This window comes from Nelumbo lutea, chromosome 2 (assembly GCF_056320005.1).
Source record: "Nelumbo lutea isolate HS-2025 chromosome 2, American lotus-T2T, whole genome shotgun sequence".
In the NCBI taxonomy this organism is placed as follows: Eukaryota; Viridiplantae; Streptophyta; class Magnoliopsida; order Proteales; family Nelumbonaceae; genus Nelumbo; species Nelumbo lutea.
In genome coordinates this window covers 43,711,835-43,735,327 of record NC_142685.1, presented here as the reverse complement: position 1 = coordinate 43,735,327, position 23,493 = coordinate 43,711,835, and the positions used below count along the sequence as shown (strand labels likewise).

At 40.0% G+C, this 23,493-nt stretch overlaps 2 protein-coding genes across 3 annotated transcripts; both read right to left on the bottom strand.

Annotated features, from left to right (window-relative positions):
- Positions 1-2,473: 2,473 nt before the first annotated feature.
- Positions 2,474-23,116, bottom strand: LOC148870236 (putative LRR receptor-like serine/threonine-protein kinase At1g67720). Of its 2 annotated transcripts, XM_088973971.1 has the most exons (16): positions 22,811-23,016; positions 17,257-17,490; positions 16,959-17,160; positions 15,196-15,701; positions 14,837-14,969; positions 14,578-14,649; positions 14,430-14,498; positions 14,265-14,336; positions 13,864-13,935; positions 11,831-11,985; positions 11,495-11,736; positions 8,527-8,653; positions 8,137-8,205; positions 7,840-8,026; positions 3,231-3,366; positions 2,474-3,073 (listed from the first exon to the last, which is right to left on the bottom strand). In XM_088973971.1, exons 1-16 carry the CDS (start codon positions 22,884-22,886, stop codon positions 2,738-2,740), a joined length of 2,688 nt encoding a protein of 895 aa, XP_088830097.1. In that variant the 5' UTR covers positions 22,887-23,016; the 3' UTR covers positions 2,474-2,737. The 2 variants fall into 2 exon arrangements, with proteins under 2 accessions (XP_088830097.1, XP_088830096.1); XM_088973970.1 differs by having other exon boundaries at positions 16,959-17,490; positions 22,811-23,116.
- Positions 4,869-6,552, bottom strand: LOC148870237 (C-type lectin receptor-like tyrosine-protein kinase At1g52310). The gene has a single exon (XM_088973972.1). It carries the CDS (start codon positions 6,419-6,421, stop codon positions 5,003-5,005), a length of 1,419 nt encoding a protein of 472 aa, XP_088830098.1. The 5' UTR covers positions 6,422-6,552; the 3' UTR covers positions 4,869-5,002.
- Positions 23,117-23,493: the final 377 nt, after the last annotated feature.

Genomic DNA, 23,493 nt, shown 5'->3' with positions numbered 1-23,493 from the left:
TGCTTTAAGTCTGTGTTTTGGATTTTATATCATGTTTCGAATGTTATCTCCTGGGATTGGTAAGGAAACGATTATAATGTTCAAGGATATTTTGCTATTGGTAATCCGAATTAATGAACCAGAATTCTAATATTGGTTTGGGAATTTGTATTAAGTTTGATGCTGATTGTTGTGTAAATAATTTGGGTTCGTTCGGTTTATTTGTTATCAATAACAATTTGTTTTTGTCAGTGGTCTTTTGGATAACTTAATTGAAAGATCATCATTGTCATTGCTCCAGAAAATGGTGATACATCAGCGTTACATTGGAAAAAATGATGCTCTAGGAAACATCTGTTTGTATGGAACCGTTTTTTCATAAAAAATGGTACTCCAAGTCATTCTTTGGAAATTGAGAAAGCGTGGTTTGGAGCAACACCGAATTTGGTGTTTCCTGGAGCTGCAGCTCATTGCTGCCAATAGAGACATGAGGTGGCAGTGGCAGGGACATTTCGTAGCACTGGATAATAGGTACTAGTGCTGAAAACATTTTCTGGAGTATTGGTACCAAACAAAAAACGCTATTGTTGCTCCAGGAAATGTCCTACCTGGCAGTAATATTTACAAACAAAAAAGACACTATTTTCTCAGAAAACAGTGCTTCCAACCTATACATCCAGTCTGTATCTGCAGCATCGAGCCAAATATATACTATTAGTGTGAAACCTGTTTGCTTGAATGCCATCCGAATGTTGAATGGAGCTTGTGAAGTCTCACCTTGGTCATCTTTAGTTTTTTTTATATATAAAATTAAAGATGTTTTAGAGTTTTTTTATTCTTTTATGTTCGTTTATATTTCTATAACTTGTAATACTGAGGCTTATCAGGTTGCCCGGGAAGCAAGAAAAAAAGGCATTCAAGAATGGTAGTTTCTTTATGTAAAAAAAAAAGCTGATGATGTGTGGCCATTGCCCTAAATGGATTACGGAGATTGTTGACGAAATGTGAGTCATTATTGTCATCTTTCTAAGCTTTGTCAAGGCATGGTAGAAGACTTGGTGTACCTCATCAATCTATTGGATGGGCTCTTTCATGGTCATGGTTCACATTAGATCATGTTGGACTGTATGTGGTCCATGTGGGGAATGGTTCACATTCATTGAACTATGTTGTTTAGTCAACTCTTGTCCCACGCCAATGGCCGTATGTTTATGTGCCAAACATTGGAGTTCACATCTGTGCCCCACAGAGAGTATCCCAAAAACGCCCAACATGCACATCTCACTCCGTACTTGTCATTGGGAGATATTCCCAATACATGATTGGGATGTGCTGTGAAAGATTTTTAAGGTACACTCTGTGGGGCACAGATGTAAATTCCAAGTATTCATGTTTAAAAGAGCTATACCACGTTTTCCTCTGCAATAACAGAGTGCAAAATCTGTGGCTGTTTGTGAGACTCAATCAACATTATTTAGAAGCCCATACAGCCAAATGTGAAGTTGAGAAAGCTAGGGATGATAATTTCAGCCCGGCCCGAAATTCCAGGTTGGGCTTAGATTTTGTATTCAAGCTTGGCCCGGGCTTGGATCCGCATAAAGCCCACAAATTTCAAGGCCTTGCCTGGGCCTAGTCCATACTACAAGCCCATCCTGGGCGCAGTGCTGGTTGACCAGGGAACTAGTCATATTACCATTTTTTTCATCACTCAGTTCGTTATTTTATAAAATATGTTGATTTGCTGGCAAAAGAATCGCTTACCAGGACAGTTACAGCAGTCCGCGGTTTTTTTTTTTTTTTTTTCGGATTGGCCATTAAACAAATTGTGTGGTCACAGATTTATTCCTGTATCGTGTGAATTGTTCAATGATTTCCACATAAGCCAAAACAGGAGACAAATTATTCCATTTCCAGGCCGCTTTGGAAAACATTGGTTCAAGTCAAACCAATCGAGGTCTGCTCGTTGGTGTGTTAACTGGTTTCTTTCAGCATTAAAGTAGAATCAAATCCTGCAACCAGCACCTTGGGAAGAAGGGAGAAGTTATTAATGATACATGACACCGAATACCGAAAAAAGAGTTCAAGGTAAGGTTTTTGTTTGGTTGTTTTGCACTGCTGCATAGCTATGGTAATGCATATGGTTTGAGTGTGAATTTTGATTTACTTTTGTTTCAATTTTTACCTTATTATTTTGTTTGTTTGTAGTGCAAACTGCGTAAAATAATTTGTAGTACAAATTATTAAACCAGACTTATTATTATTTTCATTTGCACTCCCATGCATGTGTACTAGTGCAAATAAAATTGCACTGCAACCAAATACAGCCTACAGTATTTATCCCTTTTTATTTACACATATACATCATCTCAAAGTTGCAGAGACTGACGTGGAAAGAGTCAAGAGACCTAAATCTATAAGTTGGTAACTTGAGAATGGACGGACTTGCTCGAACTCAAAAATCTGTGCTTTGAAAGAACTCAAATAAAAGTGGATGTAAAGAAAGGCTCAATCAATCACAAATATCGATAAATTGAGGTTGATCGATTCATATTTCATACAGGCTTCGGTGAATAAACTTAAATGTTAAATCAATTATCATATGGATTTAAACCCGAAGCCTTGAAAAAATTTAATCACCATAATATAATCTGAACATTATATACTGTTAAGATTCCATATTTTCTAGGGGTTAACTCTGTAATCTGAATGAGACTAAAATTTCTAAAATTACACAAGTGGAGAACAGAGACCACAACAGCTATCGTGCTGTTGGCCGAGTAATGGACTCATCTAATGAGACGAATAGCCTGGACTCGACTATGTTCCTGGAGCCGAGATTGGTGGAAGAGTGTAAAGATTTGTTTGACATATTGTCAGAGTGACCTTCTCTTCTTGTTTCTGCTCCCCTCTCTATTGAAATTGCTTCTTGGATCTCCTTGAGCACTTCTGATATTGATGGCCTCGTATTCCCATGGGGTTGGACACACATCATCGCCTTTTCAGCAATCTTCCAAACTGATTGGATATCAAATTCATTATGCAGCGAGGGATCAATGATTCCCTGAATGTCCCCTGTCTCTATGTGTGCCCTTGCCTATAATATTATCATTCCCAATAAGCAAACAAGAACGAAAAAAAAATGCAGGATAGGTGAACCAAGAAAATCCGCAAGCTGTATATATATGTAAGAGAGAGAGAGAAAGAGAGAGAGAGAGAGAGAGAGAAGCTTCAATAGTAAACTTTGAACTAACCCATTGAACTATATTCCGGAAGCTCACACCAAAGCTTTCATTAGATATTGCTTCTTGACCAGATATCAGCTCAAGAAGAACCACACCAAAACTATAAACATCACTCTTGTCTGTCAATTGCTGAGAGATGTAATACCTGTATATTAAGAGGAAAAATGGACATATCAAATACAGCCGCATGAAGACACAATGTAAAACTCAAATTCTTAAATAAATGGAACAAACATCAAGGTATATGCACATGTATTGCTATACTTATAGGACTCTTAAGACCCCGGAATCTTTTGTGTGGTAATTCATTCACCAGGTCTAGGGTCTGAATACCACCACCATGTTAGGACATGGTTTGAAGCCCAAAAGAGCTTCACTTGTTTGTCTGCGTAGCCTCTATAAGTGCTATAAAATTTCACCTTCAACACCCTTGACACATGTCCAAAATAAGCCTTGACAGGCAGCTTCTAAACTAAATGAAATCTTGGAAAGCTAAACCACATGGGAGAAAATGTCAATACGAAGTGGGTATAAGGCTGCATGGACTGGGGGATTGAACATGTGACCTCTAAAGGTTTCCATGAACAGTTCAGATCACCAGCATCATGCCTCCAAGTGGCAGAAATAGGGTAAATTATGTAAAGAAGATACGCATTTCTACAAAGTCATCAACACCAGAGCATATCTTCCACCTGCTCACAGAAAGGACATGAAAGGTCTAAAAATTGGCAGCATTAGTGGATCATATATGCATCAATGACATCAAATCTAATTAGTATTAAAACTTATAATTTGAGAAGTATTGTTGTGGCCAAATTCAAAAAAAATGTATTTATTCATTAACACTTGGTGAGAGAGACAGAGAGATGTGGGATTGTTTCTTTCCTAGATGTATGATTCATAAACTTATGGATCATGACCATAGATGTTCCTGTTTCAAAACCTCCTGACCCATGATTTAGGCACTAAGGTCAAAATATGCCAGAAAAGGCATAATGATTGCATTCCATTTGCCCAAATGTAAAGTGGGAAAATAGATTTAATAGTTGACAGAAACCACTAATCAATCAGGATCAGTTTTCCAGAATACTACCTTTTGAAAGCTGATTTTTAACAAGAGAAATTCAAGTGGTAATTGCTTCTGAACCTTAACACAGGAATCTTGAATTTCAGATCATAAAATAGAACTGCCTGAATTTAAACATTGAATAAAAAGGAAATGTTCCACCTCATTATGCAGCCAACCTTTTATGTACTGCTTGAATTACATTTATAAAATAAAATAAAAAAATCCACCTCATTATGCACTTTACCTTTTACTGGCACACCTAATCTTCCCCCTCCCTGATGTCTGATATGACCCAGAAATTTGACACGCAGTTCACAGACTTACAGCAGCGTTCACACACTCGAACATCAACAAAAGAAACTAGTATTCATTCAGCAGAAAACATTAACAGTTGGTTGGTTCTTCGAGAGACCGCCGGCTCTCCCAAACACTCACAATATTCTTTACTCAAGAAAAAACATACCACCCCCATCCCCCAAAGCCCCTTCTTATACTCTACTGATAGCATAATTGACTCCCTCTATAAATGCCCAGTTGGCCTAGTTATAAATGCCCAAAAACTCTTCTTATTCATAACTGGCATAGCTATAAATGCAGATGGCCTAGTTATAAATGCCCAAAAACTCTTCTTATTCATAACTGACATAGCTATAAATGCCCCAAGACTCTCCTTAATCCCTCCAGCTATAATTGCCCTCATGTGATTAATTGTTCAATTATTTCCCCCCCTTAGCTGATTGTTGACCTTTCCTCTTCCTGGCATTATTTGGGGCCTATCATTACCCGCCGCCCAAAGTCTAACCTTGTCCTCAAGGTTAAAATGAGGAAACTGGTCTCGAAGTAAGTCAAAAGGCTCCCAAGAATCTTCAAAATCAGGCAGGCCCAGCCAATGAATAAGAATTCCCAAACCAGTAGTTCCAGGCATAGTGGATGGACGCACACTGTGCATGGCAGCAGGATAATGGAGCTTTGCAACTCTTCCAGTCTCTGAATAAAATTCCTTCTTTCTTTGAAAGCCAGACCTTTTCAATCTCTTGACTGCTACCCTTGTTCCATCAGGTAAAAGCCCACTATATGTGCCCCCAGTCTTGGCATTTCCAACAAGACGGTTACCTTCACTAAAACTCTTTGTAATTGGCCTCAGTTCTTCATTGCCGAAGACTTTCCATGATGGGGTAACTGGTGCAGCTGTTGATGGATTAGATGCTTTGCGAGACCTTCTGTGCCTCTTGCTCCTCCTGTATGCAAGCAACCAAATTACGACAGCCAAAGTTGTGCAAAGGATCATCCCACTAACAGTTGCAAGGATGATAAGATACTCCTTGTGGCGGCGCAGGTGGTAGCATTTGTTCTCTATATCAAGCATACAGATGAACTCATGAGAGTTGTTGCATCTCTCACCCACAAGGGTTGGCTGGCCATTAGTCACCAATGTATAGGTATTGATTAGACTAATGCCTTTGCATGATGAATTGGAGCCATTGGAGTGAAAAGGTGCCCCAGGGGAGATGGAATCATTCCAATGTGTTGCATTGTCAGACCACTTCCAACTAAAACCACCTGTAAGATTGAAGCCTCTTCCTCCAACCCAGCAGCTTCTTGCTGTATTAGTGCAAAGTTTTCCAGCAAAACTTAGTTCCTTGGCTGATGTCAGTGCTGCCAAGTGCCCATTATAATCCCTACAATGGGACTCTAATTCATCCCAATAACTGGAGTTTTCTATCAGCCCAAAACACTTGCTCTTATTCGGACTGATTACTGGCAGGTCTCGTAGGGGAGCAGAGAGCACCTCGAATTGACGACGATATTCCTTAACAGGAGAAGACTGATGTAACGAGAAGAGCTGCTCCTGTAAATTACCCTCCTGAGTTGATCGGAAACGTTCAAGGAGGAGTTCCTTGAATTCTGCCCAGCTACGAAAGGGTCGCCGACCATCCTCCCAATAATACCACGCCAGTGCATCACCCTCTAAACAGACCACTGCTGCCTGCAGACGTTCCACCGGAAGCAAGCCATTAATCTCAAAATAGCACTCCGCACGAAAAAGCCAGCCGTCTGGATTTTCCCCATCAAAAATAGGCAGCTCCAACTTCCGAGGAAGTGAATCAGAAGTATGTTCCGGAACTGTCATTGAAGGGGACGTCGGGAAAGCTGCACCCTTCCCTTTGTCAGCCGCACGACTTGATGCAAGCCATCCACTTCAGAATGCAGGGAAGTCAAGCGTTCTTCGAAACCCTCCACCTGCGATGCCACTTCCTTAGCTGTCACCATGGCCGAGGAAAGACGTGCTCTGATACCACTGATATGACCCAGAAATTTGACACGCAGTTCACAGACTTACAGCAGCGTTCACACACTCGGACATCAATAAAAGAAACTAGTATTCATTTAGCAGAAAACATTAACAGTTGGTCAGTTCTTCGAGAGACCGCCGGCTCTCCCAAACACTCACAATATTCTTTACTCATGGAAAAACATACCACCCCCATCCCCCAAAGCCCCTTCTTATACTCTCCTGATAGCATAACTGACTCCCTCTATAAATGCCCAGCTGGCCTAGTTATAAATGCCCAAAAACTCTTCTTATTCATAACTGACATAGCTATAAATGCAGCTAGCCTAGTTATAAATGCCCAAAAACTCTTCTTATTCTAACTGAGATAGCTATAAATGCCCCAAGACTCTCCTTAATCCCTCCAGCTATAATTGCCCTCATGTGATTAATTGTTCAATTATTTTCCCCCCTTAGCTGATTGTTGACCTTTCCTCTTCCTGGCATTATTTGGGGCCTATCAATGTCCTTCCCATAGTTGTTGAGGCATGTAGGCAAATATAGGTGACAGAGAAGCATCTTATCAGTTATCACCTAGTCTTCTAGGTACCTACCTAGATGATGGATTTTGACAATGAATGAAGTATGTTTTTCCATGTTGACATGGAACTATTTATGCTTTTATACTATTTTATATTGAAAGAATTATATAAAGATAGGAAATGATGCCTATATACTAAATCACTAATCGCTATCAGTCATTAATTACAATATTCCATAAACATAGTGCCATACAATCATTTCTCATATAGCAATGCAGCAATAAACCAAGCAAAAAGCAAAACAGAGTATAAAATACATATACTGAAATAAACAATTTTTTTAAACTACATGAATTCAGGGCCAGATCAACTTTGCTAATGTTTTGGGAAAAAAATCCACATCCATATCCAGGCATCATAGGTCTATATTAACTTATGTATGAGATTGCATCAATATCTTAAATTTAGAATGAACTGTTTTTAATCTGACTAGTCGGTACGTACTGACTAGTCATTGCATTGATTACAGAGGCCTAAATGACCAGTGACGAGATACCAATTTAAATAAAGCATGCACTTCTGAGAATGTGATATAGCTATAACTTCACAAATAGATGATTATATGAATCAGTCATGGTCAGAGAATGCTTTCAAGTATGTAGTTTCACCCTAAACTAAAGTGAAAAAGGGGAAACAATATAAAAGAAAAGGTATTGGTTTGTGCAAAGGCCTTACTCAGGGTCTACATATCCTACAGTCCCCCGAACTACGCTTGAGACATGACTGCATCCATCTACTGCAAGCTTTGATAGACCAAAATCTGAAACCTTGGCTCTCATGTGTTTGTCAAGAAGAATGTTGTTGCTTTTTAGGTCTCTATGGATGATAGTTGGAACACAGCCTGTATGTAGGTACTCAATGCCTGTAATAAGTTTCAGAATATAACAATTAAATTGATATCTTTGAGTAATAATAGCACAGGACGGGGGGGTGTCAAAACTATAAATTATATTATCTTTCATGCATACTAACCTTTTGCAGCATCTTCAGCAATCTCTAGGCGTGTGACCCAACTGAGACTTCTCTCACGTGTTAATGGTCCTAACAAAATTTATATGCAGGTGACTGAATATCCACAGTTAAAGGGATAAATGATACTTATTACCAAGGTTCAAAATATCGATACAGGGATATACGCCGGTAGGGCGTATCAGCCTGTATCGGTACTGTTTTTTATGTGTTTCTTTTTATTTTTTTATGAAACTGGTTCAGAGGGGCCGGTTTAAGGCCGATCTACCCTCTGAACCACTTTCCGACCCAAAACACCCCCTGTAGGGGCGTATCAGGAAGGCTCCGATACGATACGTATCAGCCGATACAAGCTGATACGTGACGAAATTTTGATCCTTGCTTATTACTTACCATAAAGATGCTCCTTCAGAGTTCCATTCTGCATGAATTCATAAACAAGGATGCTCTTTCCTTCTTCTTGGCAGTAACCAAGAAACTGCACCAGATTTCTGTGATGTATTCTTGAAAGTAGAGTGACCTGGATCAATTGAAAGCATTTGTAATTTTGTTAGAACCATTTGTTGAAGGTTAACAAAGAAAAAAGATATCTCATGTGAAGGGTCAAACTTACCAAAAGTAAAATGCTTATTTTATTCATGAGAGAGACATGAGTCCTAATTAAACATTTAAGGTGTGTCTTTATAAAGGCAAAGAAGTGTGCGAAAAATGCCCAAGTTTACATTCATATCCAGCCCACCCCTTACAAATCAACATTGTTTAATGGCCTTTATACAGGCAAAGAAATGGATATATGAAACCGAAAAAAAAAAAGATTTATTCATTTATGTTTGGAAGAAGGCCATTTTTCATTAAAGGAGATTACAATCACAAAGGAAGCCTACCTGTATGACTGAAGATAAAAATGGTAAAAAGTAGTCAAGGCATTAGTGGAGGCAAAACATTTTTTCTTTAGATAGTTGTTGATTGTGAATCGATATGGGGGAATATGGATTCCATGTGGAACTGAAATGGTTACCACTCATGAAATTAATTGTGTGCCAAATATGGCAACCAAATCTCACCAGACACATCACTAAAGAGAACCCCCTTCTTTGTCAGATTATTTTTCTTATTGATAACAATATCTAACAGATGGTGTTAAAGAGGAAAATGCATTCCTTTGACGAGATGGCAGACAACCATAATAAAAAAGAAACTAGTTTGTGAGCAAATATTTCCAATACAATTCAGCTATCAAACCCACATATACCAAAGCCATCTATGCCAAAGAATTGGATGATCTTCACAGTGTTTTTATTTATTGATATTGGCATTAGCCTTCTATTCAGTGTTATCAATGCGGTAAAGCGATGACTAGTTGTTTTGGCCTCTCTAGTTGATTCATTGACTAGTCGGTGCCTAGGTATTGACCAGTCAACTAAAAAAGATGTGTTTGAAATTTAAGATATTGATGCATGTCATAAATAAGTTAGTAAGACTATAATTATGAAATTTAAGATATAGGCACAGCCTTTGTTTTCCAAAAATGAGTGCAACCTTGACTATTACATGTGCTCTTTATGGCAACTCCAAACCAACACACCACTGGTTGGAAGAAAACTTAAAAGAACTTCCTCCACTGCCTTGTTTTATTTTATGATTTTTTTTTTCTATTTTATCTACCGCCATCAAATCATATTCCATCACAAATCATGAATATAAGAAAATGCAAACATATTTCTATATTACTTCAAATAATTAGAGATACAAACAAATATGCTTTAAAATGACTTTTTTACAAGTAACAGTAACTTTCATTAATAATGACTTTGTAGTTGGCTAGTCATGAATTGACCGGTCAAATTAGCTTATTCTTAGTCGTCCTAGGTTGCCACATCATGAGTATCAACCAACTAGTTAGTGATGCATTAGGTCTGGCCCTCAATTGACTAGCCAATCAACTAGTCGATGACTAGTTGATGTTTGATAACACTGCTTCCATCTATGGTTTATGTGGCATGTGATGTAGACGTGGATAAAGGGAAAGAAACCATGGAATAAGAAATGAAGTTTATTGGAGTTCCTGTTACCATGGTGGTTTCACAATTTCTTATTTTCTATTTTTGGTCAATTTTTAATTATTTTGGTTCAATTTCTTTTTATAGTTGTCACATGGACAGGTTTAAATCGTCAATACAGTCAACATAGTCTTATTACCAAGTCCTTAGTTTTTAGAATAATTGGTTATAATGACATCATTTTTCTTGTAATTGAAGTTTTAGAGGCCAAAAATTGTTCGTTCAACTTGATATTTTAAGTTGTTATATTTTCGATTAGCATCCAAGGAAACCAAAATTTTGCAAATTCAGTATGATTTTATAAAGTTGTGGCTATTTTACTGATAGGGTATTAATATATTTAGAGATTCAAATCCTTTTACATAGTGCTATGTTGAGATGGATTCATGTAGCCAACGCCAAATAGTTGGGATTAATGCTTGTTGAGTTGAATTGAGAATTGGCTTTAAAACTAATATAAATCTATCTTTAACCCACAAAAACTCTTAATACTAATAGTTGGGATTAATGCTTGTTGAGTTGAATTGAGAATTACTAGAAGTCCAAGTTAGTATTAAGAGTTTTTGTGGGTTAAAGATAGATTTATATTAGTTTTAAAGCCAGTAAGATTGTTTCCGGTCAGCTTTTGAGGTCTGACCCCCTTGACAAGTCTATAAATATGATATTTGTAATTGGATTTTTTAGAGTTGATTTGAAGGATAAATTTTTAGCTTATGAATTGTATTTTGGGAGCTTGAATTGGGTATCTCTTTACTCCCTTTCTCTGGTAATGTTCTTTTTCCTTTTTTTGCTATTATGATTTCTTTAAGTTTGTTGTTTCCTTTCTTGTACGGAATCTACTGCTGTTCTTTCTTTATTCTTTGGTTTCTTCTAGTTTCTCCTTGCTGAAATCTCTGTTCAGCATTACTATCATATAGTCTAGCAATATTTCACCCTTAGTCCCAATTCTCCAAATAAGAAATTGTTTTTACCTCTATCTAAACCCCAATTTTCTTCTGCGTAAAGTTACCCAGCCATCACCCTTAACTTTTCCGTCTCAAGAAAAATGCCTTTGTTTATTTCTTCCTATTAATCCTTTAAAATTATGTTACACTTGCCTATTAAATAAGAATGTAAAAATACGATAAAGAGAAAAGGCTCAGCACAAGAAAATTGTAACTGTGGTAATATGCTTGGTCTCAGATCATATAAAAGCTTAAGCTGTAAAAGAATATGATTTTTGAGAATAGGTAACAGAGTTATAAAAGAATGTGTCAAGAAATGAGTGTAGAGAAATGCAATTGAATAATATTTTAAGCTACCTCATTTGAAAATTCCCGCTTCCCCTGGTATGAATTGCTAGTTAGAACTTTGACTGCAATTTCCTTTCCATCTTTCATCTTTCCATAATATACCACTCCAAAGCCTCCTGAACCAATTCTCTTCTCAAACTGCCTGGTGGCATCTTCAATTTCAGCAAATGAAAAGCAATGTGCAGTTTCTGTGGTAACATCATTTGAGGCAGAAACTAGCTTCTGAACAGGCAAGGAAGGTGCAAGCTGCTCTGGAACAAATTAAGAAACAAAAAAACCAATTTGGTGTGGTTTAATGAGATTATAACTAAGGAACAAACAAGTTTCAGGAGTGTTTAAACATACCTCCCTCAGAATATTTCTTCTTCCTCTTATGCATCAATAAGTAAGATATAATAGTAGCTATAAGTAGCACAACGGCCCCAACTGTTGATCCAATAATGATTTTCATGTGGCTTCCTCTTGTATGTTCTGTGTGAAGATTAACATTTCCAAAGTAACTGCAAAGCAAAACAATCAACATCAACAGTAAACGATTCATATTACATTTTTGATATAGTCAGATGGGCTTAGATACCAATCCATTACAAATATTTCAATAACCAATATCAATGTTTCAAGTAATTAAGACAAGGTTTTTCATTAACAAGTAAATTATGATATGTATTCAATGATAGTGGCACTCATTACAGTTATTTGGAAAGGAAGATCTCCAGTTACAATAGCAACATGGTTGCTAATTAGCATGCACATTCCAAAGTTCTGAGAAGAAGCTATCCTTACTGAAGTCTATCTAATTAAACTAATACATAATCTGCATGCCTCAGTGCCAAAAACCATTCAAGTCAGGGCAGGTTCTGGTCAAAATTATAGATCACAGTTCAAGTGCAGATTGCAGAATCATTAATTACCTCATTCATTAAGTGTTGCTAATTTGTCTTGGCAATTGTTCCAATTAGATGTTAAAAATGCTTTCTACCATGGATATCTTAAGGAGGAATCATAAATGTTGACTCCTCACGGATTCTGATCACTAGCCACTACATAGTTCCTTCAAATCTATAACTTGAAGAAATTACTAAACACACAGAGACATGTTGATCACTGTTTATCAGAAGAGAGGTCCATTACTACTCTCATAACATATGTGGATGCTATTGTTATGACAGGAAATCTACTACAAAAAATCACAGGTTGAAGGAATTCCTAAGGATTGAGGAGATATGAAAGTAATTATACGGTATTGAAGTGGTTCATTCCTAAAGATTCGTTTACCATTTGAGAAGATGAATCACCAAATCCAAGTGTAGATCTTAGCAAGCTGAGCATGATAAACATCTACGCAATTGTTAAGGTAACCTTTTATGGTGCCTACACTATAATGAGAGCACTTTATTCTTTTGTGTTATTTAAAGAAATGAAATATAAGAAATCAACTAACCACCCACAATTTGGACCCTAAAATTGTCTGTCTTCTCTTTTCCCCCTTTTCCCACCTTACTCCCAAAACCATAATCTTATAAAATTAGAAGATAAACAAATTCTTAGGTTATCCACACAATGGACCACAATATATTTAATGCTGACAATAAAATCCTATTACAAGAGAACTAACCAACATTGAGATCTCATTTTGTTTCCCATTGCCCTTCCCCACTAGTAGAAGCTATAGATCAAAAACAGGGATCTAACAACATACATTATTCATCATGAAAATACCGACAATTATTAAAAGAGGCAAGGAAAGAATTAAGAGTATGCTTCCAACGGAAAAGACGGGAAGCAAACACATTAGCCAAACAAGGGGTCAACTGGGAAAGTTTACTTTTGGAAGTGACCAATGGATACCATTCATCAAAAAAAAACAAAACAAAACAAAAGAAGTGACCAACTGGATACAGGATTATATTACTCTAGTGGGTTTATGGGATTAGACAGCTGCAGTTTCCTAGGGCCATCATGACATCTTTAGACTATATGTTTTGTAAATACAACAATATTTCCATTCAATGAAGTAATAGTTACGATAAAAAAAAATAGATTATTCATCATAACACAACACTCATCAAATTTTGTGTTCTCATAAACTGATAACACTCAACAAAAACCATGCCACAGAGATAACAAGAATATGGAACAGATACTGCAGATATAGAATTTATACTCAAGCTTAATGTCTGACATTGACACTGAAGCCATTTTTAAGTATCTGAGTAATACTACTAGAGTATTTGATTAGTTATCAACTTATCATTCATATAAACGCTAGTTACTAGAGTATTTGACTATGCTGCAGTAAATTTTCACTAATTTTTGTAACTTTATATCTCAGAAACATCGTATCACTTTATTATACAGATACAGAGGATGATACTCACTTAAAAGCTAAATTATTTGTATTTACAAGACTTGATGGGACTGCTCCAGATAACATATTGTTCTGCACATACCTGCAATCATTAGAGTCATCAAGGAAGATCTTTTACTTTAAATCTCCACAATTTAACATGTATTCTGGCAAACCCTTGAGGGTACAAAGCCATAGATCAAGTCAGTCATAGAAATAATAATGCTAAATGTAATTAGAAACATTCCCAAATATAAAACATAGAAGGTAACAAAAGGTGCCTCAACAGATTGGCTGATGCTTTAGCCAAACAAGGGGATGCATCAAGTTAAACATATTCCATTCTTTCATAAAAATCTAATAAAGAGTTTCAGTTACCTATCATAAAAAAAAGGTGAATCAACGATTTATGTCACTCAAAAGGATACTTACAGTTCCCTCAAATTTGGTAGCTTCAACAAAGATGAGGGCAGCTCACCACTCAACTGATTGTTCTCAAGATGACTACAATAGACAAAGATATGTGCATAAAATGAGAACTTTGGAAGATACAATTGCAAAAACGAAAAGAAAGAAAAGAAAAACATTGGATTTTACATGATTTTCAAGTTTATGCACCCACTGAAATCAGGTATTGAGCCAGTGAGTAAGTTCCAGTCAAGCCACCTACAATCATAAGAAAAGTGGTTATTGATAATAGAATGGGAAACATGTCAATAAAATGACCATATATTATCGAACTTACAGTTCAACTAAGCCTATCAGATTTGTCAGCTCCAAAGGAATTTTCCCTGTCAAATTATGTTTAGACAAAGATCTGCAGAGGTTCCAAAAATGAAATGGAAAAAAAAAAAAAGATCAATTGACAATTGCATTAGCTTCTACTTTGGCTACAACAGTCTCTGAATAGAAATGGAGAAACATATATGTGCATGAGGTAATTGTCAAGCTGAGACAAGTTCTCTTTATCTCTCAAAATAATTAAAGGGGAGAATTTTAAGTACATTTTAATTATCCTTGGCTGCGGATCTGAGCTACATTGAACCCATGACCATGGAACTGGCAGGCATGGGTCACCACCTTCTTGTGCCCAATCCACTGATGGGTAATGCAAAACTAAACCAGCAATAATTGTTCCTGCAACTCATGAAATCTAAGATCATTAGCATCAACTCAATATTTTGAGCCAAAGAATATTATCTGTCAGTCCATTAAGAAGTCTAATATGCCAAGATTGGAAACTTTTCTTGCAACAGATAGAAAAAAGATACTTTATCCCATAAATGCCTACATTAGTACTTCTAACAAAAAGAACAAATACACCAGGATGACCATTTGGTAAAGAGCCAAAGCAATGCCTTACCATCAAGAGAACCATCATTGATCCGCAGGTACTTATTTATCTCCATAGCATTCAAGAGGGGTCCCCTAGCAGAGTCAGTTGTTTTTACAAATCGAAAAGATAATACAAAAGGAAGAGATATGTTAAGGAATCCTGGCTCATACAGGCGATATTTTCCTTGAGCATTTTCTTGAATATTAACAGAAAGTCTCTTGATTTCAGGCATGCCAGGAAGGACTAGCCTAAATTTTCTTGTCTCATTTGGACTCAAATCTTCAATTTCGGCAAAGTAGGAGAACGCCCATCCAGAACCTGGAAAGCCATCCAAGTTCAAGCGGTAAGTTAAATCTCCTTTTGTACCAACTACAGCCGTCTGCATCACCTTTTGAGGTGGCATTTGACCTCTGTTAACATCAATTGGCATTGGTGTTGACACTTTTTCGGTGCCTGCTGCAACATCAACAAGGTAATTTGCCTTCTTACGAGAGTCAGACTCCCATATTCTATCAAATGGATCATCGGGATACCTGTAATAATGATAAAGAACATGTTATAAATAACACCACAATAAAGGAACAAAAAGGTTCCATATAAAAAAGAAAAGGCAAGTATTCTGAAAATCATAATTATCAGAAATCATAGAGACGATTAAATTGAATTAAACTGTAAATCATATCGTAAATTGTAAGATTAGTTTTGGTTTTTAGAAATTTGTCAAAAGATTCAAAATAAATATAGAAAAGTGATTTAGCCCATCTTTGAAGGTTTTGTGTTCAGGTGATTTGACATGACACCAAGTACTTGGTTCAGAATAGTTTCATTCCATGATTGCCATCTAGAATTTGTCAAGATAAGTTTCATATCTCTTCTTCAGTAGAGGTTAAATACCTAAACTACATTTCATTGAGTTCAATCTTTAAATTCATGACCTAGAAACAGGGCTCCTTGCTTGATGATGGTAAAATCATGGACTGACAAGTTTGAGGACATGAGCTTGAGTTGAGAGCGGCCACTTTATATAAAAAAAAATGCCAAAGGTTAGGTTTGCATCCAGTCCACCCCTCCCAAGACCCCAGATAGCCATGACTAACATTGGGTAATGGCCTTTTATCTTGAAACCTTAATTTCAGCTAGATGTTTGTCTAGTTTCTCAATTTTCTTCCTACTTATTTTCTATTATTAAAACAGCCCATATCCAGCCATTTAAAATGAAGTTGAAAGCCTTTTTGTTTGACAGCCCAACTATTAGCCAATGAAATTCCTTAAAACTGCTTATTTCAACCCCTAGCTATCATACTCTAAACTCCAGCAAGTGGGCATTTAAATTCGGGTGTCCTATATCAATGACAGTATTTCCCTTCATGAACCTGATTCCAGAATTTCGTTCAAGAGGATTTTAGCAGCTCACAATGAAAAAAATAAAGAAAAACTGTAGCAAGGCCATCAATCAGCAAATAACATGGTAGGTTGCTGTGGAAGCTTGTCCATGTAACTTGAGTTTTTGGCAACTAGTGTGAATACTCATGTTCTCTTGGGTAGCAGGATTACCAAACAAGTTGGAGAATGACCAGGTCACCACTTATAGGTGTACATGGACAACAAGCTTTCTTCATTACAGCTTATCTAAGCAGTTTCTTTGAATTTTCTTGTCCTTTCCCTTTCAATACCTTTTTCTTTTCTCCCAGTACGTGTGCTTGTTATTGATTGAGGAAAGGATAAGGAAAACAAGAGGCTCAACATGAAAGGTTGAGCTATATATCATTTCCAACCAGATTGAGGCATACCTGACTGGAAGATCACTATCTGCACCAAAGTTTATTCTTGCAGATACACTGAGAAAGAATTGGTTTTCCAACTCTGTATAGTAAACCGAACCATTAAATTGCCGGAGCTCAAGAGTGGAAATAAATGGCTGTCCAGTTGTTGCATTGGATAAACATATACTAATTGTTGGATAAGAAGCTAAGAATATCAACTCTCGAACCTCTGCGATATTTGCATCAGAAATGACAATTGTTGACCAATGAGTGGCCCCAAAGGAGATGTCAAACTTTGGATAAACATTATTATTGTCAAAGTTACCATATAAGAAAGTTGCCCTTATAAGATATCGAGTCCTAGTCAAGACATCAAGCTTATAACAATACTTTCTGTTATCTGCAGGGAAGTGTCTCAGTGTCATATATTGCTTCCGGTTTTCATTTGGAATAGAAATATTTGCTGTTTCACCATAAATAAATTGATTATCAGGGATCCATTTAAGCCCAATATCATCAGTGAAATTATCCTTGCCCCCACAGTCTAGGCTCACAAAACCTGCTTCACAAATCATACTAATTAGCAAGTAATATTGGTGCATTTGGAGTTCCAAACATCTCAATTTCTTATTCTTAGATAATAACTCCAGACAAAAGTTGCTTATGCCAATTGAGTAAACATCATGAAAGAATGTCTATAGTAATATTCTGGTGAATAATCAATTCTGTTTTAGCCAACAGTTACTGACATAAAATTTTAAGCAAAAACACCAGAAATTAAGTCTAGTATTGTATCAAGCATCAATTGCATCTAATTACAAAAAATGTATGGCATTGGAACAGGATGGTTTACAGATCTGCAGGAGAGTTTGTATACGGTGCAATCTATGTTAAAAGTCCATTATGCATTGCTGACTAAAGGAAGAAATGATTTTTGTTTGGTGGTGTTGTATCAAAACTAACAAAAAGGTCATGAACTTCTTGATTCCCTCCATATCTAAGAGTTGATTCCATGTTATCTTTTAGATATTGCCTTGCTGAATTCTCTGCAACTACAATTAATTTCAGATCTATTGTAGTCCTTCAGCTTATTGTTTCTACTAAGTTATTAATTGAAGGAAGATTTGGCCCAACCTCGCAAATCACGCCACGTGGCAAAAAACAAGTAGCTCGGCACTTAAAACAGCGTACCGAGGGTACAAACACCAATGGGAAGAGACCAGCGGTCCGAACTCCCTACAAGGTGCCCGAACTCCCTACTTAGAGTTCGAACTCCCTACAAGGTGCCCGAACTCCCTACTTAGAGCTCGAACTCCCTACGAGGAGCCCGAACTCTCCCTTTGGCCCCGAGTCACACAAATCAGAGACCCGAACTGGCCCGTCTTATGACAGTTCGGGGGGGGGGGGGGGGGCATACGAGCTCGAAACCCTAGAGGGAAAACAAGTACCCCGAGCATGGAACATTGTCAACCTAAGGCGATACTACCTATAGACCGCCAAGCAAAGTGGATAAAATCACCACCAAAGCCTACGGGCTAGGACGCCAAACTAACGAAGAAACCTCGGCACAAGCAAGCAAAGAAGAGAGCCAAAGGCGAAACGGAGACAACGAACTAATAGGGACCGGCATCTCAAAGCACCAAAACAGGCCGCGCGAGTGCGGTAACTCGGGCAAAAAACAGACCGGACGTATAGTCAGTTCGGCAAATACGTTCAGTTCGACAAATACGTTCAGTTCGGCAAATATGTTCAGTTCGGGAGAAAGAATAACCAGCACTTAAACAAAAGTCATTCCATTTCAAAACCCGAAGGCCCCGCCTCGCCCTCGGAGTCTGGCTCGGCATCAGCAGCATTAGCCATCTCCTAAGTTATGCGCGAAGTGGATATGGCGCTAACATCGAGCTCAGGGTACGTATTCCGGATCATCCACCGGCTTAGTTTAAAACCCCTTCTATATGAATCCACCATCAGATCATCAAAGCCCGGTGAAGCAATGTACTCATCGACGACCTTCTTCTTGGCATCTTCGATACCTTGGGAAAAGATCTGCATCCTCCCCCTGATGTCCTCCTGAAGATACTTGACTTGATGCTACAGATCCAGCCTCAAGTCCGCCATGTGCTTCACCACCACTCCCATGGACTCGGCATCTCTTTGAGACCTCGCCTGCCTGATCCGTGAAAAACGAGCACTCTCTTCGGCAGCACGAGCAACCTCCTCGGCAGCGCGACGAGCCTCTTCGGCAGCTCGCGCCTGCCTCGAGCTCCTCTCCACCTGAGCCGACAAGGCGTGAATAGAAGAATTCACCTACCAAAAGAGACCGAATGATCAAAAGAACCAACAAAACAAAAGCCAAAGAGCTCTAAAAAAGGAAAACACTTACCACCATGGCATGGGTAACGGCACGGCAGGCCACTTGATGCAGAAGGAGATTAGTCCACGCCGTGACCTCCTCGGGGAAGATAGCCTCTTTACTCTTTTGAAGAGCATGGGTCGGCATCAATACACTCCTGAAATCCCCCGGGGCCCCCGAGCCCGAGGGCCCAGCTCGCGTAGGAGCAGACCCGGAGTATGTAGGAGCCCCTGTGTATGTAGTCTCAGCATAAGGGCCCCCTGCCGGCTCCTGCATCGGAGGGACCACCTCGGGCTCCCTGGGTGGATCTTCTAGCTGATAGCCCGACACCTCGAGCTCCGCATCCTGAGGCATCATGGCGCGAGTTCGCTTGGCAACCCGCTTTCTCCTCTTCATACCTTGAAATAAGTGCCCACCCCGGGTCCCTCGTGAATCCATCACACATGCGAAAAGAAGTTTTCCACCAGTAAAAAGCAAGAAAGACAGCAAGATAAGAGTCTCTAAGTGAAGAACCTACCCGAGCTCAGGCCGGCCGCAATGAGCTTGGCCTCCGCCAGATATTGTTGACACTTCAGCCCAAACCGCGCCCATTGTCGGAGGCCCTTCGCCGTCTCCTTGTCAAGCGTGACCCCGGAGTCAGGAGCGGCCATCCCCCACCTGGTCTGAAAAGGCCACCCCAGCACACTTCGCACCCCGAAATAGTCCCGCTTCCATGCTGGGACCTTGTTGGGGAGCTCGTGTAAAAGCTTAAAGCCTGGGTGATGAGACAAGTAGTAAGCCCGCCTGCGCCCGGGGAGGGGACCCGCTTGCTTCTTAAGCATCAAGATTGAAGAAAAAATCTCCAAGTCCAACGGAAAGCTCTCGTCGCAGAATAAGGAGATTGTCCCCACCAAGTTTCGAATGGAATTCAGGTGAAGCTGGCCGACCGTCACGCCGAAGTGGTTCAAGACTTCGACAAAGAGGGGATGGAAAGGCAATCGTAGCCCCGCGGTGAGCTACTCCTGGAATATCACGATCTCATCAGGACCGTGTTCCCAAGGAAAGCTACCCGAAGGTATGAAATAAGCATACTCCCCGGGCAAGTTATAGTAAGTAATGAGGGATTGGAGCCCCTCGGGCGTCATGGTTGAAGGGCCGAACTTGTCTAACATCCGACCCCGACGAGAGGTGGACGCCAAACTACCTGAAACGCCACGGCCTACGAGCTCGAACTCTTCCTCGAGCTCTACCTCCGGCTCGCTAGGGCTATCAGGGGATGCAACTTGGTTCGTAGAACCTGCATCAGACCCGCTGAAAGGACTATCTGAGCCATCCGAGCTAGACATCGGGAGTGATGAGATCCAGGAAATTACTCACCCGGACAGAAGCTGTAGACCACAGGAGCTCGGACGAGCGGAAGACCTTGAGCGCGAACTAAAAAAACCTGGACGCGAACTGGATGCGAGCTGAAACTCAGACGCGAGCTCGAGAGAAGTGACAACAACTGGGGTCCCCCCCCCCCGCTATTTATGCTCACAGTGACCGAAAGGCAACGGCTTAGATCAAAGCCAGTCCGACGGCCTACAGCCGCACTGACCGCACGTCCCCCGAGACCGAGACGTGATTGGCGCACGTCTTTCTGAAACTGACACCGCCGGCGCACATCTTTTTGAAACTGATGGAACGCCAGCGCACGTCTCTTCAGAAAAAATGGCAGCGGCACGTCTTTTTCAAATTTGAAAAGACGCCCACTATCGCGCTCCCCAAGTGGCGCGCTTTTTTGAAATTTCGAAATAACGCGCTCGTCGCCACATCTATCAGCATTTAGACAGGCCGACGCGCTTCCCGCCTAAATGGACGCTCGAAAAAAGCTCAAGAAACCCTAACAACGCACCTCGCGCCAGCAGAACCAAGATTCAAAGTGCAGTACAAATCTACCTGACACCTTGCGAACTCCCCGCGCCAGGGCAAGACCCTTAGCACGAGGAGTGGGGGGCAATTGATGAAGGAAGATTTGGCCCGACCTCGTAAATCACGCCACATGGCAAAAAACAAGTAGCTCGGCACTTAAAACAGCGTACCGAGGGTACAAACACCAAAGGGAAGAGACCAGCGGTCCGAACTCCCTACAAGGTGCCCGAACTCCCTACTTAGAGTTTGAACTCCCTACAAGGTGCCCGGACTCCCTACTTAGAGCTCGAACTCCCTACGAGGAGCCCGAACTCTCCCTTTGGCCCCGAGTCACACAAAGCAGAGACCCAAACTGGCCCGTCTTATGACAGTTCGGAACCTCCCCCATTATCCGAACTCAAGACCGCCTCACGCACCGCTCCAAGCACTTCGCTTCCAGAGCATTGAACTGGACGAACCACACCGTACCTGACACCGAAGGAGTCCGTATCCAAGGGCGGCGCACCTGACTGACTTGGGATCTAATACTTGACGGCCGCACTACAAACGGCCACCTGCCACCGTCACCTGTCACCGCTACCTCCAGTTACAGAGACGGCTCCGACAAAAAGAGCAGTGACGGTTCTGCCCCAGCAGAGGCGAGGACGCCCGAACTGGCAGAAGCACGGAAATACTCATTCCCGACCTGACAGGAGTCTAGGAGTGAGTGCGCGAGGTGGTTATAAAAGGCTTTCCACTCCCCCAAAGAGGAGGTATGCAAACTTTGCGCTATCTGGTTTTATCTTGCCTTTGAAGGATTCTAACTTAAGCTTCGGAGCCTTTACACCGGGTTCCCCCCGGAGCTTCCTCATCTCCTCCGTTTCAGGTTCCCTGCTACTCAGTTCAGAAGCACAGTTCAGAAGCAAGGTCGTTGATAGCTAAGGCCGGCCGGATCGCGCATCATCAATTCCAGTAGTAGTAGTTATGGTAACTGATCCACCAGAATGCTCATTAAAGAAAAGCACGGAATTATTTTAAAATTTTAAAATAGAAAGAAACAACTTCCAATTTCACAGTTGGTAGGACCTCTGACTCCTTGTCGAAGAGACCTAGGATCAAATCCCGCTGCCACCAGGGCTGGGAGGGTTAAGGGGATGGGCTACCCCCGTTGTGTAGCCCATGAAGCAAAAGAAAAAAAAAAAGCACCCTAAGATTCTATGAAATATAGCGCTTAGGCACCAAGTTTGTAGACTTTTCAGGATAGATATAACAGAATAGGATTTGAAAATAGAAAATTCCTGTTTTTCAATTATCTGTTGTTGCTACATGTTGCATGAAAATCTTCAGCGTAGAATATTAAGATAACACGTATATTAAAATCAACTTCAGAATAAGTACGAGTCGATCGGATTTTTTCTAATCCCATCCAAAACAGAGTAATCCTGAAAATTCAAAACAAAACAGCGATAACAATTCTCACGAATTCAGCAACGAAAAAATATACATCCTTTGAAACAACTTAAATTTACATCAACGAAATCCTAACGTAGATGGTTCTTTATACATTCAGTTTAATGAATAAATAAACCATGTTCTTCGAGTTAAAGGTTCAGAAAAGCAGAATCACAAGAGAAGCTTACACGAGTCAGAGACTTACCAGGGACTTGAGCTCTGGACGCGTTGATAAGAAGAAGCAAATAGAGTGAAAGAAAGAGGAGAAAATTCGTCTCCATTTCCGCTACAGATGAGTGTGAGACTCAGAGTAAGGAGTGGAGAAGAGAGAGAGAGAGAGAGGTGTAACTCTGAACGAGCTAGAGATAATCCGGAGTCGACTTCGGAAGGAGTTTCTGGGAACAGATGGGGCCCACGTTATTCGACTTTGAAGCTTCTGAGTGAAGAGGGAGAGAGAGAAAGAGAGAGAGAGAAAGAGAGAGAGAGAGAGAAAAGATTGAAGATTCCCCACACTCCCACTTTCACCTCTCGTACGTTTGCAATTGGATCGTGATGCCATGTGGTCCATGGAATAGGTGATTTGTACATACAGCTGCAAAGACCGTTGGATTAGAATCCTTTACAGCCGAAACCTACACCAAGATCTTTTCAGATGTTGAGCGTGTGAGGGGGCAAGGGGCCCCTCTCGGAAGTGAAAGGCCCACGGGCCCATAGTCAAGAACATTCAACAACGGAACAACCCACGAGATCGGCTTCTCTCAGGGCAAACCTGCCCACACCCTTTTGCAAAGCCCGTTGGAGCAGCCTTTACTGTCTTGCATTGAGAATATCTCCCTATTTGTGTATTTTATTTCATGAGGAGATATTCTCAATGTAAGATTGCAAAAG